The sequence below is a fragment of the Brachycentrus maculatus genome, unplaced genomic scaffold, assembly GCF_059751285.1.
Source record: "Brachycentrus maculatus isolate JH-2025_06_01 unplaced genomic scaffold, ASM5975128v1 h1tg000057l, whole genome shotgun sequence".
Taxonomy (NCBI): Eukaryota; Metazoa; Arthropoda; class Insecta; order Trichoptera; family Brachycentridae; genus Brachycentrus; species Brachycentrus maculatus.
Window position 1 is genome coordinate 984,574 of NW_028280811.1, and position 22,713 is coordinate 1,007,286.

At 30.3% G+C, this 22,713-nt stretch overlaps 1 protein-coding gene across 3 annotated transcripts in view; it reads right to left on the bottom strand.

Moving 5' to 3' along the window:
* The window catches only part of LOC148311753 (phospholipid phosphatase 2-like), a 74,197-nt gene that overhangs the window by 15,099 nt on the left and 36,385 nt on the right, over positions 1-22,713 (bottom strand). For all 3 annotated transcript variants that reach the window (XM_088278411.1, XM_088278413.1, XM_088278412.1), the window contains exon 2: positions 19,013-19,160. In XM_088278411.1, coding sequence (XP_088134537.1) covers positions 19,013-19,160 — 148 coding nt within the window. The remainder of the gene's footprint in view (positions 1-19,012; positions 19,161-22,713) is intronic.

Genomic DNA, 22,713 nt, shown 5'->3' on the forward strand with positions numbered 1-22,713 from the left:
GTAGGTAATGTAATGTTTATTATTGTTAATGTAACTATTGTTTATTATATAATTTTTTTATATGTAAGCTGTACAATTCCCGATTAAATAAAAATAAAAATAAATTGTGTTTTTATTAGGAAGCCGTAATATTATAATGAACCTAAAAGCAAATATAACGAACCAAAAAAGCACCTACTTTCCTAATCTACAAGTTCGTTTAAAGCAGAATAGATTTTTAATCGGGTTCAGGTAAAAACAGTCCATGTATGTATACGTAATTAAAAATTTATTAAATCTATTTATCAACTAATTGATATGGAAAAAAATTATAAGAAAATTTAACTAAGAATATTATTTATTTTATATATACAGTACAATTTTGTATTTACAAAATTGTACAATAATTATTACAAAAAAGAATAGTATAAATAGGTTTTCCAGAACAGCAAAGTGTGCGAAATTGGTAAAAAAATTCAACTTTATCCATTTCAAATCCCAATAACGCAAAATATTTTTTTAAAATTTCATTGCCTGCCCCTTTTCCGGTGATGACCAAAGATAACAGGCTTATCTAAAAAAATCACTTCCGCTTAATAGTTATTTGTATATTGAAATACTAGGTGTTAACGTTCACTGCCATCATATTTATTGATATTGATTGAATCATAATGACAATACAATATATTACAAAAAATTATTTGACATCTTTGGGCTGATTTAATGGTAATTGCCGGTTGATTATTTAATAAAAAATAAATAAAAAAGTTCTGAAATATTAAAAAAAAAACGCAAAAAAATTAACCGGAGCATTGGTCTGTATGTTCCCGATAGTTACCTAAGACAGCGTCGGCATAGATTGTTTCACATTCCTACATACAGGACCAACCTGACGATGGTTATGCCTTTAGGAAGAGCTACCGCTCTGCTGAACAATATCACGCCGGATATTGGTCTGTTTCAATGTTTCTGAAGGGGTATTCCGAAGCGAGATTCTTCTACATCTTTAACAAGAGTATTCTTGCTTATTTTTTATTTTTTGTTGATGTATACGCTTTAAATTTCAGTTTGTAATGTGTATGTTAATTATAAATTAAATAATTGAATTGAATTGAATTGATTTGAATTGAACATAATGAATAAGCTTCAATGATTTATACTTCAGAGTTAACACATTTGATTTGTTATTAGTTTATTGCGACGTTGATCAGTGTCGCCAGTGTGAGGCGATAATATCATCTGTCGATTGGTTCCTGTTCCGCTGATTGGCTGTGAGACAACAGGAACAGTTTCCTCCAAGCTAAGTGGCTCCCCGCGTCGGCAGATAAGTCCTGATTATGAAACAAATCACGGGACTTCCGACAGCGGATCAGGCCCGCCTGGGTCACAACATGACATTGACATTGGACTTCAGGCAAAGGTCGGCCTCTGGTGCTCGAATTGTCATTGTGCCATGTACACCGTACACAACGCATGGCAATAAGCGCTGATTGAACGACTGTGTTTTGAATTCATTTATGAGCCATTTAGATGTACCCATATATGCCCGTTGATCTAAGGGGAAAATCACTTTGAAAATAAACCAAGTAACGAGTCGCAATTTTATTTTATTTTTTTCATTCTTTAATTAACTTATATAACATTTAATACAAACTATTATTTAAACTTATTTTACATCATATATATATAATGTATATATATATATATATATATATATATATATATATATATATATATATATATATATATATATATATATATATATATATATATATATATATATATATATATATATATATATATATATATATATATATATATATATATATATATATATATATATATATATAAATATATATATATATATATATATATATATAACGTGGTAATATTTTCCTTTTGAAAATTAAGTGTAAATAATATGTAAAGTGGGTGTATAATAATAAAATAAACAATGTGTTGCTTTGTAATTAAAGTTTATAATTAAAGTTTATTCTTAATTTATCTTTATAATAATTTTTATATCTATCTATCTATCTATCTATCTGATTCTGACAGTTAATAATATTATCGGAAGTCTTTTGTTTTCTTCTGAGCGACGCATGCGGCATCTGGTGGTAGAACTGTTTCATGTAGGTACTTTTTGTAAGTACTTAATAAAATGTATAGGTAGGTACCTAGGTATTTTATTACATCTCCCCCCTTGGGGATGAAAATTCATAGTAAAATTTTCACTCGTCCTCCGGATCATCTTCTTGTAGTGAAGGGACTGGTATAAGTTTAGTGATATGATAATTTTTTTTTTCTTTCTTTCTTTTTTCCTTCTTTTTTTTGTTTCTTTTTTTTTCTTTCTTGTTTTTTTTTTCTTTCTTTCTTTTTTTTTTCTTTTTTCCGTTCTTTTTTTCTTTCTTTTTTTTTTTATTTTTTTCTTCTTCTTGACCCTTTTAAAGAAGACACAGTTTTTTTTCAATCCATTTGTTTTTTTCTTTTGAATTCCTTCATTTTTATTCTGATCTCTTAAAGTATCTTTTAATTTAACCAAATTTATAACTTTTAATTGTTCATCTGCATTTTCATTCGAGTTTAATACTGGATTCCTGCTTAGACAATCTACTTCTAAATTCTTCTTACCTGGAGAATATTTTATTTTATCTTTCGTAGAAGTTTTTTCTACTTTATTTTTATTTTCATTTTTCAAGCACTGTTTCTGTGTTATTTGTATGTCTTTATTTTTATTCTGATTTTTTAAAATGTCTTCTAATTTAACCAAATTTACAACTTTTAATTGTTCATCTGCATTTTCATTCGATTTTAATACTGGATTCCTGCTTATACAATCTACTTCTAAATTCTTCTTTCCTGGAGTATATTTTGTTTTATCTTTCGTAGAAGTTTTTTCTACTTTATTTTTATTTTCATTTTTCAAGCACTGTTTCTGTGTTATTTGTATGTCTTCATTTTTATTCTGATCTTTTAAAATATCTTCTAATTTAACCAAATTTACAACTTTTAATTGTTCATTTGCATTTTCCTTCGATTCTAATACTGGATTCCTGCTCATACAATCTGCTTCGAAATTCTTCTTTTTTGGAGTATATTTTATTTTATATTTTGTAGAAATTTTTTCCACATTATTTTTATTTTCATTCTTCAAGCACTTTTTCTGTGTAATTTGTAAATCTTCATTTTTATTATTAATCTTATCATCCTCCTTTGTTTTAAACCAGCACGTTGCTTCAGAGTGATATCGAGTTCCTTTATTTAAATTTTCACAAATCTTACATGGACTTTTATCTTTAATTTTATCACTAGTTCTTAGATTTCCACGTCTTCTTTGATTATCTTCTAATCGTTTTCTTTGATCATCTTCTAATTTTTCTCTCTCACTCCGAACATACTGTAGTAATTGTTTTAATACATCTAATGTTTCATAATCCATTTCCAATTAACAAAATTGTCGTTTTATAACGTGGTAATATTTTCCTTTTGAAAATTAAGTGTAAATAATATGTAAAGTGGGTGTATAATAATAAAATAAACAATGTGTTGCTTTGTAATTAAAGTTTATAATTAAAGTTTATTCTTAATTTATCTTTATAATAATTTTTATATCTATCTATCTATCTATCTATCTGATTCTGACAGTTAATAATATTATCGGAAGTCTTTTGTTTTCTTCTGAGCGACGCATGCGGCATCTGGTGGTAGAACTGTTTCATGTAGGTACTTTTTGTAAGTACTTAATAAAATGTATAGGTAGGTACCTAGGTATTTTATTACATATATATATATATATATATATATATATATATATATATATATATATATATATATATATATATATATATATATATATATATATATATATATATATATATATATATATATATATATATATATATATATATATATATATATATATATATATATATATATATTTATTCTTCTTACAGTACACGAAACATTTATTTTTAAATTCTTTCAGACTCTTTTCATTCTTCATACATTCAGGCATCTCATCATACATATTCAATACATATGCAATAAGCGCTGATTGAACGACTGTGTTTTGAATTCATTTATGAGCCATTTAGATGTACCCATATATGCCCGTTGATCTAAGGGGAAAATCACTTTGAAAATAAACCAAGTAACGAGTCGCAATTTTATTTTATTTTTTTCATTCTTTAATTAACTTATATAACATTTAATACAAACTATTATTTAAACTTATTTTACATCATATATATATAATGTATATATATATATATATATATATATATATATATATATATATATATATATATATATATATATATATATATATATATATATATATATATATATATATATATATATATATATATATATATATATATATATATATATATATATATATATATATATATATATATATATATATATATATATATATATATATATATATATATATATATATATATATATATATATATATATATATATATATATATATATATATATATATATATATATATATATATATATATATATATATATATATATATATATATATATATATATATATATATATATATATATATATATATATATATATTTATTCTTCTTACAGTACACGAAACATTTATTTTTAAATTCTTTCAGACTCTTTTCATTCTTCATACATTCAGGCATCTCATCATACATATTCAAACCCTTATACATTTAACAATTTTGCGACTCGACGCGATCACTCTTTCAAAAATGGCAGTCTTATTTTATGCTTATTTCTAGTACTTTATTTATGAAAAATTTTGTTCATAAGTATTTTATCTTTAAAATATTTGGGTAATTTATCGTTAAATATTTTAAATATAAAGATAAGCATGTTATATTAGTCTCTTTTTTATAGGTAGCTAGTTGAGTTCTTCTCTCATTTTTTCTATATTATTATATTAATTTTTCTTAAGTACTATTCTCTTTTAGCTTTATTTTGAATAATCTCTAATTTATTTAAAAATAAGGCAATATGCGTTGTAAATGCAAACAATACAAACCCCAACTCGGATACATACTCGCAAAGAGGTGCATTCCATATAGGCAGAAAAGCAGTGCCTATCCTAACTTACCCGCGTGACATATAAAAACGCAACCAGTACCTACCCTACCTTACTAAGTAGTACCTAGCTTACCTTACTACCTACCTCTACTGCCTACCCCAATTAATTCTCTGTGCACGCCATTGCATACTCGTATACATTATTTTGGTGTTGCTCGCAATCAATGATCTTTAGGGCGTTGGATCGACACGATCTTGGTCGATCGTTTTTTATATGAAGGCAAGGTGGATTAGTCCTACGTCCCAGATCTATAGAAACGGGAGTGAAATATATATCATATGGGATACAGATGACGCAAGTTAAGTAGCTTAGGGTCCAGTCCGCCTCTGTAGTGTAATGGTCAGCACGCTCGACTACCGTACTGGAGGTCCCGGGTTCGATTTCCAAGGCGTTGGGGTCAAAAAAATAAAAGTGATTTTTCACTCTAATCTTTATTCAATATTACCCTGGATTGGTACCTGAAACGCAGGGCCGATCACCTTTCCTTTATGTGTTTAATGACCAAGATAACACTGCTCGTGTAATATGCAGTGCCCTATGCACCATCGGGTGCGGATAAGGGTTAGAGGAAGAAGGTTAGGGTGAAGACATAGAAAAAATGGAGAAAGAATAGTAGGATAAGGAAGGAAAATATGGTATGTAAAAATGTGAGGATGTAAAAATAATAAAAAAATTATGGACATCTATTGAGTTTTTTGTAACCTTTCATTTGACCTTATGAAACAAGGCATTGATTAAATTATTTCCTAATGCTAAAGCAATAATGAAACATAGTAGATATTTGCCTATAGAATGAATTAAATTATAATCGTTAAATTCGGTTCCGGTTAGTCACGTACAAACCGGATAGAAAAATATACATAAAAGCTACCGTGGTTTTCCTTCAAGACGAAATTTACTTATAAACAGCCTTGTGGGCAGTTACGGTTCTAACGAATTTCTAGCTACTTGCGTGCAAATTAAACACAAAACGATGTGTATAAAAACAGAATAAAATGTATATTAACACGCAAATGCGCGCACTTATATAATAAAGTAGTTTACAACATTTTGAGTGTGTCCAAATACTTGTTCACAAAATTAAAAATTAAATTAATTAATTAATTAATGTAAAAGCTTCTTTACATCTCACCAATAGATGTCTCTAGTGAAGTTCTAGTGATTCATGAACAAGGTTTCTAAATTGGTTCATTTATATAGAACTTCCAAGAATTTGAGTAGTGTGGTTGTCAATAATGGGTAGAATTGGTGAATGTTACACGTGTGTAAAGTGATCACTTAAACCAGCCTATGACGGTCGTAAGCCCCGTAAATGCCCAGACTTCCATATTCTTCTTCATCTTTGATGAGATGTCAAAAAATAATATAAAGTAGTTTAATGAAAATTTTTAAGAGGGTGTATTTTCAAACGTGTAAAATATTAAAAATGCTCTTATCTTAATCGAATCCAATAAACAGCCAAAAGAAGGAAAGTATTTTAAAAATTAACAATTATTTTCCTACGAACGGAACATCCTCTATATGGAAAAACCCTGACATGAAGATTGGCAGCAAAATTAAAATATCTTAACTTGCGTGTAACTCATCATGACATATCGCTCACTCCTTTCAAGAACGTCATAAATCAAAAAACTTGATTTTTCATGAGAACGTTTTCAAAGTTTAAAAATATAATACAATGTGTTAAAAATAAATATAAAGCCACTTATTGAACTTTTTACTGTGCAACAGATTTTTTTAGGTTAAACCTGAAGGTTTTTTCTCCATTTGAAAAATATTTAGTATATTTAAAAAAATAATTAAATAATACATTTTCTTCAAAATGCAAAAACAACACTTTCTGCCCTGTAGCGGGTAAATATTAAGTTTAAAATATGCCTCTTTTGCTGGGATATAGTACGTTTTCTGGGCATTCCGAAAACATGCACAACTGAAAATTGACGATTTTTGATTTATGACGTTCTTGAAAGGAGTGAGCGATATGGGATCGAATGCAAAGCGGGCACCACAGTATCAAAAAACGCGCTAAGAGTGTCAGAAATGAAGACTCTAAGGAGCATATCTGGCAACAGTCTACAAGATAGAATAAGGAACACCAGGATAAGAGAAATATGCGATATCCAAGGCGTCGTTCGGTAGGAAAGACAATGGTATCCGCATGTGAGGAGAATGGAACCATCCAGACTCCCCGACAGGCCAACCCCAAGGTAGACGACTAACCAAAAAGATGGATTGACAGCTGAGTATCAACATCGCAGGAGGCTAATCCCTCTTAAAAACAGGCCACAAGGCCTACACCAAGCAAAAGAAGAAGAAGAAGAAGAAGAAAATTGATTTTTTTTTTCCAGTTAGATATGTCAACAGAATTAGATATACTAGTACATACATATACGAGTACATTACAAATAGAGATTTTTGTAATTAGTTTTGGGGTCCTCAAAACATTATTAATATTATGAAATTCTGTCCCTTTAAGGGTGAATTCGGCCCTGCGCATTGTGGAAAACATATAAGTTTTAAACTCGTGGATAAAATCAAATAAAAAGTACACACCTCTAACACAAAGTAATGGTAAACAAAGAATGCCGCTCAATAAGCGATTGAATGGCTTGAACTTTGGATTCATAAAGGAAATATGTAGTCGGAACATTTTCAGGGTCGCTAACACGCTATGGTTTATCCTATGATCTCGCGAACAAGTTCTTAAGAAATACGTATGATTTCTAGAATTGTCTACGCCATCTGTCGTAAAACCTTAAAACTAAAAAGTAAAATTGCTCAGACTACCTAGGTTTTCTTTAAACAATATTTTGGAAAGAGTGAGTGAAAAGTTCTACAAATTAACGTTTTATGTGATTTATTTTGACGCTAGTGTATATATGGATTCACAATGAAAACAATTTTTCACAAACTCAATTTAATCATGCAAACTTGAATAATGAACGCGGTAATTAAACAATAGTCATTGAATAGTCTAATAAAATATGTACATTAAATTTACGTCATACCTAAAGGAAAATTCTATGTATGGGAAAATGCAGAAAGGATTATGATTCACATTGACCTCACATATCGCTCACTCCTTTCAAGAACGTCATAAATCAAAAAAACTTGATTTTTCAGGAGAACGATTTTAAAGTTTAAAAATATAATACAATGTATTCAAAATAAATATCAAGCCACTTATTAAACTTTTTACTGTGTAACAGATCTTTTGAGATGAAACCTGAAGGTTTTTTCTCCATTTGAAAAATACTTATTTTATTTAAAAAAAAATTAAACAATACCTGTTCTTCAAAATGCAAAAATAACACTTTCTGCCCTAGAGCGGGTAAATATTAAGTTTAAAATATGCCGCTTTTGCTGGGATATAGTACATTTTCTGGGCATTCCGAAAACATGCACAACTAAGAATTGACGAATTTTGATTTATGACGTTCTTGAAAGGAGTGAGCGATATGTGTACGTATTTGAAAATTACAAAATATTTTTTATGCATGAATAAAAACGAACTGAGAAATTGTCTTATTGATGAAAACCTGGAAACGTGCTAAAAATAACGACACACAAATCTGACTTGATCAAAATTTCAAAGGGGATGCATAAATTATTCGCAAAACGTAATGTTCTTATGGATGCATTACCTTCAAAAGATTTTTTTCATCAATAAACAAAATCCTGTGTGAAAGCAAGTTTAATTGAATGTACCCGTTATTTAATAAAGCTCTTAAATTAAGCTGTACCTACTAGAATTGCAAATAAATTTTGGTTCTCAGGAAAAAAAAAACGTTGTAATGTGAATATTTGGCTCATTTGCTAATAAATTTGCACCGGTGTAGGTAATTTAAAGTAATGGGTATATGGTGGAAAATGAAGACGTTAAAGAGTAAAAGTTGAATGCAGAGGTATCGAAAACATTAGAAAAAAAGTAAAAGAACTTATACTCTGAGAAATAATAGCATAGATTGAAAATATCAGAAAGAATATGAAAATAACGAATGTTTACGGTGGGTAAACAAGTACCGAAAATAGAGTCAGAAATTAAAATGTAGAATAATGTACAAAGTATGCGCAGGGAAAAGCTGTTTGGTTTATACATTTTATAGCAGTTACATTTTTTATTCATAGTGTAATGGTCAGCACGCTCGACTATCATTCTGGAGGTCCCGTGTTCGATTCCCAGGGGGGAGTTAAATAAATATAAGTGATTTTTTCACTCTAATATTTATTCAATATCACCCTGGACTGGCACCTGAAGCGGATGGCTGATCACCTTTCCTTCATGTGTTAACGATCAAGATAACACTGCGTTTATATGCAGTGCCCTATGCACCATTGGGGTGCGGATAAGGGTTTGATGAAGATGATGACATTTTTTATTGGTAAAAATGAACATGAAACAAGTGAAACGTCACATAAGTACCTACGTTAGTAGAAGTAACATATACGTAGTATAAATCTGAATTTCAGTATAAAAACTAATGCTCTCGACGTCAGAACTGAATCACAAATATGATGTGACGACTTGAAGGCGCTTTAAATACTGTCAATGTTTTGTAACATATTTTAAACTGATAATACATCAAACATTAATGTACTATTCGTTATAAATCACAAATTGCGGTTTAGTGGTGACAATTGTAAGTACTAAATAGACTAAGCATTATCATTAGACACACGTACATCGTAACATGTGAAAGGAAGCAGCGACCGTGCGATTATTATAGCTTTGATTTTCTTCTAAGTAAATTGTCTCCTGCATAAAATACTTCGTGTCAAACAGGAAGTGAAGCGGAATAAAAGCAGTTGGCTGACTGATTCAATGATTTAATTAAATCATAATAGAATAATCGCAATACTGAATAGTAAGAAGTATGGTATGTGTCACTCTTACAACACAAATTGTACGTATACAATTCATCTTCTTCTTCTGACCCTTATCCGTACCCAATGGTGCGTAAGACAAGTTTCTTAGGTAAAGGCAAGGTGATCAATTTTGCGCTTCACATACCATTCCATGGTTATATTAAACAAATATAAGAGGGAAAAATCAATAAAATTTATTTTTATTCTTTCGAAATACATGGTTTTTATTTAAGTATTTAACCAGTAAAACTTAAATTAAAAATGGATAAATATCACCACAAAGTGACTGCCAAATCAATTAACTACTACTACTACTACTACCATCACGCCGTTTCCCCGCAGGGGTAGGCAGAGAGGATGGAACGCCACACTTTAATCAACTAAACAAGTCTCTTTAATCTACACTAGAGAATAATTGGGTATTTACGTAATGGATTATTTTGTATGATGATAAAGGCAAACCTTTTGAAACCACATTTACTGCATAGTTGATTATCGCAGAGATTCCTTCAATTCATACAATATTTTAAAATTTGCTATGCTTTTTTCCTAATGTTTATTTTGCGTTTCATCAAAATATGTCGTCGCCATAATTACCGCTTTGTTCGATAAGGGTCGCGATAAACGCTTGAATGACGTGTCCATAAAACGAAGGAAAAAACGCATAAATTTCCCCACAAACGCGAAATAACCGCCATCCTGGCGTCTGGTCGGGGACCAATTTACCAAGCGGATCAAGATAATACTAATATATCGCTTCACTAGGCATTGGACTCCCATTACCCTGTTATTTTCTAATACTCCTTCATCAGATAACGTGTCCCGTATGTGCCGCTTCAGAGGGTACAAACAGACACGACGTTTTGTGGTTAAATAACCTAATTTGCCTCTCGGGTCTTTGTGCTTACTAGATCCAACAAATTACTAACTTGTATTTTTTTAAATAACCTAAATTGTCTCTCGAGTCGTTGTACCTAGTAGATCCAACAAATTACTAACCCGTTTTTTTTTAAATAACCTGAATTGTCTCTCGAGTCTTTGTACCTAATAGATCCAACAAATTACTAGCATTAATTTTTTTAATAGCCTAAATTGCCTCTCGAGTCTTTGTACCTAGTAGATCCAACAAATTACTAACTTATTTTTTTTTTAAATAACCTAAATTGTCTCTCGAGTCTATGTACTTAATGGATGCAACCAATTACTAACTTGTTTTTTTTTTTTTAAAAAAACCTCTCTCGAGTCTTTGTACTTAGTAGATCCAATAAATTGCTAACTTGATTTTTTTTTATAATCTAATTTGTATCTCGAGTATTTGAACCTAATAGATCTAATAAATTTCTAACTTTTATATTTTTAAAAATAACATTAGTGTTAGAATCATTACTGGTTTATATTTGGTAGGTAAATATGGTATATTTTTAGAGTCTATGTGTGGTTCGATTGGTAGTGATGGAAACATCAAACCATGGATCGATATCCCAATTTTATTGCCACAAATTAATACGTACAAATATATATACAACACATGAAAGTGTTTCATGGAAATATTTTGAAGCATCACAATAAAATAATTTGAATATTTGCAAGAATTCGAACGTAATATATGGTGTTCTAATAGGTTTCTTGGGATCTAAATCTGTTAGCAGTACGCCCAATAAAACTTGATTTCATACTTAAGTACTTTTTTATTCATTGATATTTTTTTAGAATGTAAGGTATCTATCTATAAGAACACACGAAAAATGTCAAAAGTTTGATCAAATCAGGTTTGTAAATCGTTATTTTTGGCACTTTTCCAGGTTCTTATGAATAAAACGATTTCTCAGTTTGCTTTGAAAAAGGTTAATGCTTGAAAAAGATTATTCGCATGAATACGTAGAGTCGAAGAACCTTCCCGCGGATATTTATACCGGAGCCGCACTTAAAAGGTCAAAGGCCAAATACGGCTCAGGAGCCACTCTTTGCCGACCCATGGACTAGGGCATGGGTGGCCAACATTTTCAGTAGCCGGGCCAGATTTTAGAAATGAGACTTCCTACCGGGCAGTAAAATAAAATTTATTTTATTATTCAAAGCAAACAATATATATATATATATATATATATATATATATATATATATATATATATATATATATATATATATATATATATATATATATATATATATATATATATATATATATATATATGTATACACATATTTATCAAATACTTTAAAAACTTATTTGCATGTTTAGCCTCGTAATGCCGTTTAATGTTATACATTTTCAAGATAGAAACAGAATCATTGCATATCAGGATTGTAGGCTTCGTTTTAAATTCCACGATAAAATAGTTTATAGTCCATCTGTCTTAGAAACTTGTCAATTCTACTGTTACTCTTCTCTTCTTTAGTCAAACGTCTTGAAAAGTGTCAGGATAGTCAAATACTCCCATATATGGGATATGATACGAATTACGCACGATGGAATGTTCTTTTGGGGTTTTTGTGTACACTAAAGGAAAAAATGTGTGATTTGCTCCGCGTGCCGCGGGTTGGCCACCCTTGGACTAGGGTGTGAGAAGTAGAGGGAGTTTGGTAATAACGAAATAATTATGAAAAAAGTAATAAGATTTTAATAGAGTTCTCTAGCGACAAGGAGCACATAAAGGGGAGAGGAAATACTCTCATTGAGAATAATGTGACTTTTAGAATAGGACGTAAAAGTTTATTACGACGTTAATAGGATAGATCTGTTGAAGTAATGAAGTTTACGGTGAAGATAAAGACTATAATTAAAAAATATATGGGAATTTAAATACATTTTAAGTACGAATGAAAATACCCTTCGTCTATTATTTTTTAAATTCAATCAAATAAATTTATTGAAGTAACCCCTTCCCTTAAAATTAATAGTGTAATATATTAAATATTTTAATTAAAACACATTTTATCAATATTTACTCGTATATGTATCTCAACGAAGGAATAAGTTTATTAGGATGGGAGAATGGAAGTCTGGATTTTAATATGTCTTACGATCCGGCTGGTTTAAATGATCACTTTAAATACTGTGTAAAATTCAGCATTCTACACAAGATTTACCACAGCTTTACCTCAAATTTCAAAAAGTTGTATATACTTACTATAAGTTGTATAAGGAGTATTGAGATGGTTTGGAAAAAAAATTGTGACAAATGAGAAAAGAACGGTAAAACAAATTATCAGGCGAATTGAGTTCAAAATAAGAGCAGAGGAAGACCGAAAATCTTGGCATGATCAAGATCACATCGACTTCTGAGCATGCTCGAAATGAGCATGGTTATATCTAGCAAAGTACACATGCTACTGAGTAGCAAGTGCACAATAATAGCACGCTTTTGTGCTAATAATGAGCATGTGTATCTAGACCTTTATTCACAGTATTGAACATGATCTTTGTATATCGTAGTCATACAGGAGAAATTGACCAAGTGCATTTTGTACAAAAACGTGATTATTGACTATTTGATACCTTACAAGCTTTATATTGCCCTGAAAAAATCCCAAAGCGACTTTAAACATGGAAGTACAACATATTGATTTGTTAAAAATGACTAACTCCATTGATTTTTATTTTCTTTCCAAACAAAAGTGACTTAAATGGCCCTTCTGAACATTTTACGTTTTGGTAGTTGGTCACTTTCTCCTGTACGACTACGATATGTCAATATGTCTACGATGTAAGTATAATACATGTATCATGTTGACATGTGGTAGAATATCAGTTTATTTGAAAGAGACGTTGTGTAACAAAAAGCTCTTCCCATTGCACCAGATACACAAAATTCAAGTCCCCCCGAGTTCAAAGTTCGCGGTCAAAGGGTCAATGGCGGGCCAAAACGTTAAATCATATATTATATTATGTACATAATACGAGTACATAGTTAGGTACCCCGCTCATGTAATGCTGTCATTTAGGCAGGCATCAAGCCGTTAAGTACTTGAGCACTTTAATTTGTGACCCCGGAATAAAGAACCAAAATAGTTTATTGATTCTAACTATGTATTTACATCAATCTGGGAGGTTTGTTGCTAAGATGCAATGGTTTCCTACAAATAATAAAAATAATATAATGAAAACACTTTCGAAATACTAAATAAATTATATGGGTAAATAAAACACTTGTATCAGATCACTTTTTTAAAGTTTTCAATATAAACACGACTAGTCTTGAGAACTACAGATGTTCTCATCAACAGGTAAATTTTCAGTTTGTATTTATACAATACAACAGTCTGTATTTTCAGAGAACATCTTTAGTTCTGGAAATTGGCCGTTTAATTAATAAACTCAAAAAATTGGTCTTATAAAAGTGCTTAATTTTTATATTTGAATCATCATGTTATTCCACAAAGTCAATGCCAAATCAACAAATATTGTATAATAAGAATAATTAAGTTTGTAAAATGCACTTTCATAAGTATTCGAATGGTAACTAGATATTGGCTGTATTTTTTAAAAAACCTCGCAGTATGATGGTTAGTGCGTTTGACGGACATGCTCGTGGATCTGGTGTTATTCAAATGGGTAATCTGTGGTTTAATACAAGGATTCTTCTTCTTCTCAGCCCTATTTGTATCTATTTAAAACGCGTAGGACACTGCATCATATCGATAAAAATTTATCTTAATCGTCACTAACACAAAGGCTAGGTGATCAATTTTACGCTTCAGGTATCAGTCCAAATTAAAAATGAAATAAATACGTAGAAGAGCAAAAACTCAACAAAAAAAATTTGGATCCCAACCCCCTGCGAATCGAACCAAGAACCTCCAGTACGGCAGCTTAACGCACTAACCCACTGAGGCGAACATTATCTAAAAGAGCATTATCTGATCTCTAGTGCCCTATGCACCATTGGGTATAGAAAAAGGGTAGAAATAAAAAAAAATTCTCGCATATTATTACAAGTACAAAATTACGTTCAATAAAAGTATTACAAAGTACGAAGTATTACAAAGTACGATAAGGATGGTGTCGTTTCGATTTTCAAACACAAATAAATGCTTTTTGAAACAAACTATTTACTTAGTTTAATATTTGAACCGGAATAAGATATGATTATTTAAGAGGAATGTCTCAATGCATACAAAGTCGTTTTTAGAGGGTGTTGAACTTATTTACATACATACATGCTTAAATTATTTATCGAACAATATGACCCTTTTCACTTAAGGTGCTGCACACACGAATGGTGGTTTAGTAATTACCATATTCATAATATTATGTCAACACATGTAGTAAGGCGTGCATGTTACTATTTACTGAGCCGAACAAAATGGCTTTTTTCTATCACATTTTTTCCCGTGCTTTTCCAATCGTTGACTCTGCTGAAACAAAAGGATTATAAAAATCTATCTAAAGTATTTTTTATCAACAAAAAAAGATCATGCCATATTTTTTTTAAATATTATGTACAAAAATAATTTGCTTTGGTTAATCGATTTGTGATCGGACATTTGGTATATTCATTTTTAATTCGGCTTGGTAAATATCTCAAAAGTGGTGTTTGTAAGTCAAATTCAAATTTGTAATAGTGATATTTACCAATAATATTTTTAATCAAGAATGGATAGATGGACAGGTGGTAATCACCTACCGAATCAATGAAAAAATGTGGTACATTTTTTTGTCAGTTTTATCAATTTTTAAAAATAGTTATAATAAAAATTATGTTTGTCATTCAATAAAAATCATAAAAACTGGAAAATATCTTTATTTAATGCCTTGTAATAATGCATTATTTCATTATCAGATATTTAAAAAAAAATCCAATAAAATCTTTACTAAAACTCATCAGTCTAAAGGTTGAGATTTTTAATTTGTTTATACTTTTTTTCTTGTTTGGCCACCCACAGAAAACATCTTATTCTAAACAAAACCGCAACATTTTAACATTGGAAAATTAATCTTGTGATGAACACGACTGTATTTGTATTATGTATGCGTATTACAAAGTGTATATATTACTATTTCGTTTGAAAAATAATAGATAAACATTATTTTCTCATGTAGAAAAAATAAGATCATAATATTATGCTAAGCCAGGTATAGATAACTCAAGAGTCAGAATATTTAAGTAAAACAAAGAAAAGATTGAGTGTAATAAAAAAATCTATATAAATATTCTGATCATAACATATTAGTAATTAAAATATTTTTAATACGAAAAAATACTTTATCGGCCTACACATAACTGACGAGGAAATGTTATTTACATTTTTGAATTGTGTATAGGACTTTATGTTCAATTAGTGGTGTTTTGACGATATTGTTTCACAATAAAATAAATTTTGATACCTGGTTTCAAGCATTTCACTTACTTAAGATAAGAAGTCTTAATTATGGTTGTTGCCATAAACTTTTGGTTGCTTCTAGATGGAATGTCATTTTAAATTAATTTATTTACAAAATACATATTTAATATTCATAGGTTAAAGACAAACTACAAAAAATATAGAATTCCATTCATTGATATTGTAAACTCAATATGCACGTTTTGATAGGTTGAACGTTATCAAAAGTTCAACATCCCTATTTTAAAACAATTTAATGAAACAAACTTTTTAATAAAAATAAATGCGATATGATAAAAATCTATATGTATGGATACATGAGACACGAGAGTACATATGTTGCGGTCATTTTTATCAACAATTTTTTTTTAAAGGGAAACCCGAAATTCCTTTGATTATTTATACCGCCCAAAACAAAACATAGCAGTGATCTAATCTAAGATAAACAAGAATTACATATTGTATTTAAATCTCGTTACGTAACAAAAGAGCAAAAATAAATATATTAATCACAAAACAATAACACTCTTAGATGTTATATGAATTACTTAATAAAATATAATATAAAACAAAAACAAAATTACTAGTTTCAAAAAACGTTTTGATTACCTAAATTACACTTCCACCTACAATACACAATAAACTTCCACCTGCATAGTGTAGTGCATAGTGTAGCGCGTTTAGTTACCGTTTTAGGGGTTCCGGGTTAGAATACTAGGTGGGGGTCAAAATAAATATAGTAGATTTTTCATTATAATAGATAGTAGTTAACCGTGGACTGGAACCTGAAGCTCAAAACCGGTCATCTTGTCTTCATTTAATTAATGATCAAGGTAACACAGCTTCGATACGGTGTAGTGCCCTATCCATTATTGTATGCGAAAAATATTTTTTTTTTCAAATCTCAGATGTGATAAATATTATGCGTGTCAGCGTTAACAAACAAAACATGGTAACGTTAGTATGTTTCCCTCATATTTACAACTGGAGAAGAAGTGCATCAGTGTGTTACAAAGTGTCTGTCTGCTCCCAATAAATAACCTGGTATACGGTAAAAATAAAAGATAAGTAAAGGGGTTCAAACCTTGATAATTGATATGTTCCAGGATTCCAAATGCGTAATTCTAGACCCCCGTCATTAAAAAAAGTTTTTATTATAAGTTACTTAATATTACAAGATATATTCAATAATATTTAACGATATACCCTGTAATCCAATACACATTACAGCTACAATCTATTAATAACTGTCCGCCTCCGTGGTGTAACGTTTAGCGTGTTTAACTACCGTGCTTGAGATCCCGAGTTCGAATCCCAGGGGCGGGGGTGAAAATAAATATTAGTGATTTTACACTCTAATATTTATTAAATATTACCCTGGACTGGTCCCTTAAGCGCAGGAGTGATCACCTTGCCTTCGTGTAAATAACGATCAATACAAAACTGCGGATAAGGGTTTGAAGTGAAGCGAATATTGACAAAATAAAATAAAATTAATGTAAATATATGCACGAGATTATCCAATAAGCCTTTTTTGTGCACAATTTTCATAAACGGTAATTTAAAAATTGCAAATATTCTAGGCGATGTAATAATCCCTTGCTAGCATCAGCACCGATGTCGCGTTGAGTCACCTAGCTGTTTTCGGTCGCTTGGCTCTCGGATATGTCTGGAAGCGTTATAATTTGGAAGTACGCTACCCGACGCGGTAGAACATCTGTCACAAGACGGGCATATCGCTGTCGAACCCCGAACAAATTGCTCCGGAATTCCATCTCCAAAGTTATCAACCCGCATAAATCTCTCTACACTCCCAAACGCAGGTTAATGGCCACCAAAATAATTGACAACGATTTTGATGAGTGTGGGGATGATTACGGCTCAGGGCTCAGAACTTATCGTTAGAAAGAGATATTTCGGTGATTAAAATACCGAGGGACTTGTTCGGGAAACTCGAGTGAGAATAATGTCATATCTCAAGTATCTTTCATAAATGTGTCTAGTGCATGCATTTGAAAAGTAAATTAAGTCGATAAGAGTTGAGAGAAGTTTAAAAATACTTAATTATCATACATAAATAACTTATTACGACTGGCTACCATTTGTGAATGTGGAAATATTTTAACATTACAGAACAAAGAAAAGCGTTTCAATTGGCAGATACGATAGCTAGATAAATTTTTAACGTTCGTTCTATTAAAACCAATCGTCATTAATTTGGTGGGATAATGCATATGGGTTTTCCGTAACAGTTTTACTGTTATGTTTTCGTGAAGGCAAGGCAAATCAAACTATGCATAAGGACTCCCCGGAGACTATAACACTTCAAGAAGTTTATTGGAAGCTCGTCCGATAGAACGTTTCAGGTGAAGAGCAGTGATATTTCATTGATTGTAGACTTCCCCTAGGCAGTGGTATCAATACACTGATAGAATGTTTGTGTCATGAAAAATATCAATCAAACTATGCATAAGGAGTCCCCGGAGACTATAACACGTCAATAGCTTATTGGAAGCTCGTGCGATAGAACGTTTCAGGTGATGAGCAGTGATATTTCATTAATTGTAGACTTACCCAAGGCAAAGGTACCAATACACTGATAGAATGTTTGTGTCATGCAAGTATCAATAAAACTATGCAAAAGAACTCCCCGGAGACTATAACACGTCAATAGCTCATTGGAAGCTCGTCCGATAGAACGTTTCAGGTGAAGAGCAGTGATATTTCATTGATTGTAGACTTACCCAAGGCAGTGAGGGGCACATTGACCCAACAGGTCCACCTGATGCGGCACCTGCTCCGGTGGTGGGGGGTGGGCAGATGCGGGGGCAGAGCACCCACTACGGGCCCTCCTCCGCCCCGCTCTACATCCTTTGTGTCTAAATCCCTCGTCTGAAACAGAAACCAAGACATTTTATTAAAGATTATTTGTATATTGTTTGTTTTCGATTCATCAGGTGCAAAATTAGCGCGTTATTGTTTGACAAACCATGTCAGCTCCCCTCAAGACGGGGCAACTTTTTTACTTTCGGGGATACATTCAATTAAAATGTTTGTATTAATAATTACAAAACAAAAAATATATATACGGATGGGTAAAAAATAAGTTAATTCTTTCCATCCAATTTAGACATACCGAAGTACCATTCTTCATATATAAGTATATACTTGTATATATTTTTTTTATTTTTTTTTATAAATTTTTTTATTAACCGCTCATAGAAGATTTGCGTTATTACGTTCCGGTTGATATCCTCCGCAAACCGCACATTCGACTTGAACGAAACATGTATTATTTGGTACTTACACAGTTTAAAAATACGCAATAATTTTGGGTGAGTCGAAATCCTTGTCTCCCAGTATGTAAAATAATCCGGTTAAGTTATATTGCATACATTTAAATCAAAGAGTCTCTGCTAAAAAAAAAAGCTTCCTCAAATGAACAATAGATACTGCCGCGAACTCACACATGAAACGAAGTGAGATTTATGTTATATGTAAAAAAAAAGTAGTAATGTGGTTGTCAATCATGAATGTCAAAAAATATTATTAAATAATAACTTTTAAGCTCGGTTAAGAATGAGCCAATATTGGCAATCAGTACAGAAACTGACCGTACAAAGTATGTATTATTCATCGATAACTAAACGCTTAAGAAGGTACATTTTAAAATGACGTATTATTAAAGAATTCGAGCACTTTAAAAACCTACTTAAAACAAGTACTGGTGAAATTACGGAGTTCATAAAATTTAACGGTATTTTTTCAGACAAACCTGTTGCAGGTAAAGTTGAGTTTAAAAATAATATTTTTTTATATTAATGGAGAAAGGATAATTACCAATCCTGGTATAAGATAACCGCATGAATTATGACGCGGAAAATTGCACAAGTATCATATCGCTCACTCCTTTCAAGAACGTCATAAATTTAAACAACTTGATTTTTCAGGACAACGTTTTTAAAGTTTAAAAATATAATACAATGTATTACAAATAAATATCAAGCCACTTATCGAACTTTTTACTGTGCAACAGATCTTTTTAGGTAAAACCTGAAGGTTTTTTTCTATTTGAAAAATATTTAGTATATTTAAAAAAATAATTAATCAATACCTTTTCTTCAAAATGCAATAACAACACTTTCTGCCCTGTAGCGGGTAAATATTAAGTTAAAAATATGCTGTTTTTGCTGGGATATAGTACATTTTCTGGACATTCTGAAAACATGCACAATTGAAAATTAACGATTTTTTTTATTTATGACGTTCTTGAAAGGAGTGAGCGATATATACAAGCAGGTTAAATCATTATGGTCAGAGCATGGTTGTTTAAAGTCCAGAGAATTTCAGATGCACGTTTAAAGTAGCTGTTCCAAAAAAAGAGTTGAGTTTAGAATAAAAGTATAAACTTGACTTATTAAAGACGCAAACAATTATAATTTTACTACGAAGAATCTGCAGAAGAGGAAAATAATAAAAAAAATACTAAAAACTGACGGATAGAAAAGATGATTGAAAAAATTTAGTGAGTAAACAGTTGGTAAATATGAATGAATTATCAATAGGATGATAATTAAGGTGATACAACGCCAACACATAATTCAATCACCGGCCGACCACTGGAGAGGTCACAAGTCTTCACGACTTTATAAAGAATGATTTTTTAAAGTATGTATATTGAGTACTTTTTTGTTTTTTAGAATATCCATATACAGAAAAAATATTTTTAAATATGAACTCCTTTCCTTTCAATAACTCTTTAGTTTTCAAAATTATATAATTGTTTCGAAGAAAAAGTTATTTTTTTAATACAAAATATGTGTTTAAAGAAAAAAATCCACAACGTAATATTTTACCACGATTTAGAGAAAATTAACTTGCGACCTAACGAATACTGGGCCTTAACTGAATAGATTTAAGATGCATCATATAGGAGTTAGAAAGAAGAAAATAATTTATAAAAGACTTCAATTAAATAATTGAATCACGTTATGCCTTAAAAAGTGGAACACGAAGACTCCAAATTAGACGTTATCTAAAAAAATAATGGATATTTAAGTTCCAAAACTTGTCACCGTCACAAATACAACGTATTATCAAATGCTTTTGAATATTTGAGGTAATTACAGGCCATGAGGCGCGAGGCAAGAGTGAACTAATAAATAAACATTAATCTGAGATGCACCTACCGATGTAATAACATACAATTACTCGAGAAAAGAGGTTTGTCTATGTTCTACTCGTAAGTGCATCGTTATATGAGACGTAAGGCGCGTATGGGTAGAAGGTAGACAATGGAAGTAATAAAACAAAACATAAACATTGTATTATTTATGAAGCATTGGAAGTTGGAAATGAGATTTATAGCCGTACCCAACGTTATGTTGATCATGTTATGTAGTTTCTATAACCTGACATTGCACGATAGTCTTACTATAGCATATCAATATTTTATTGTTAATCTGATACTTAAGAACTAAAAATATATGCTTAAAAAAAATACTGAATAAGAGATTGGCCCTTTGCACATTTATTAACCTACGTTAAAAAATTAAGCTTAAGGAAAGAATAAATAAAAATAACAGTATAAAATTTAACAACTTTGTATTAACCACTTTTTTTATTATAAGTACACTTTAACCTACCGGTTTCGACAAGAACCTTGTCATGTAATTAACTATGTAGGGAATGTAATTAACTATGAGTATTTTAATGGTTTGGAATTTAATAAACACTGATGATGACAAGGTTCTTGTCGAAACCGGTAGGTTACTAATAAATAAAAAAAAGTGGTTAAAACAAAGTTGTTAAATTTTATAAAGTTTATTAAATGTGCCACAAAGTATCTGCGAAAAACATTTAAGAAAAAATAACAGTAATGATTCTACATATTTAACAACAAAGATCAGATTATTTTAATTTAATTTTATCTTGTAATATTTGTAATTTAATAATTATATTATTTCATAATGTAAATGAACCTTTCGTCACATGTTCTGCCTAGTGAGACCTTCATCAAAAAATAAAACATATATTGTAGAAACTATTAATAAAAAAATATTTAAAAAAAACGATATTTTTCGGAATAATAAATTGTACACACTACACAAGATTAAAAAAATACATTTGTTGATACCAAATGTCAGTTTTTTAACTGCAAGTCGTAAAATTTACGTAAGCTTATTTAAAAAATGTTTTGTAAAGGTCTCAATAAAAAATGTTTAAAAATGTGAAGAAAAAAAAAAGCTTAATTTGCGATTGTAACATATATGTAATATCTCATACACTAAGAACACACGAAACCGGAAGAATTTTAACACTATCATCCGATTATGGTATTTGGGTACATATTACATTAACCGCATACAACTTTTATCGGACGGTTAAAGATGTACATTTTATGTTATTGAACAGATAGTGTGTAGTTAAACGTACGTTTAACAAG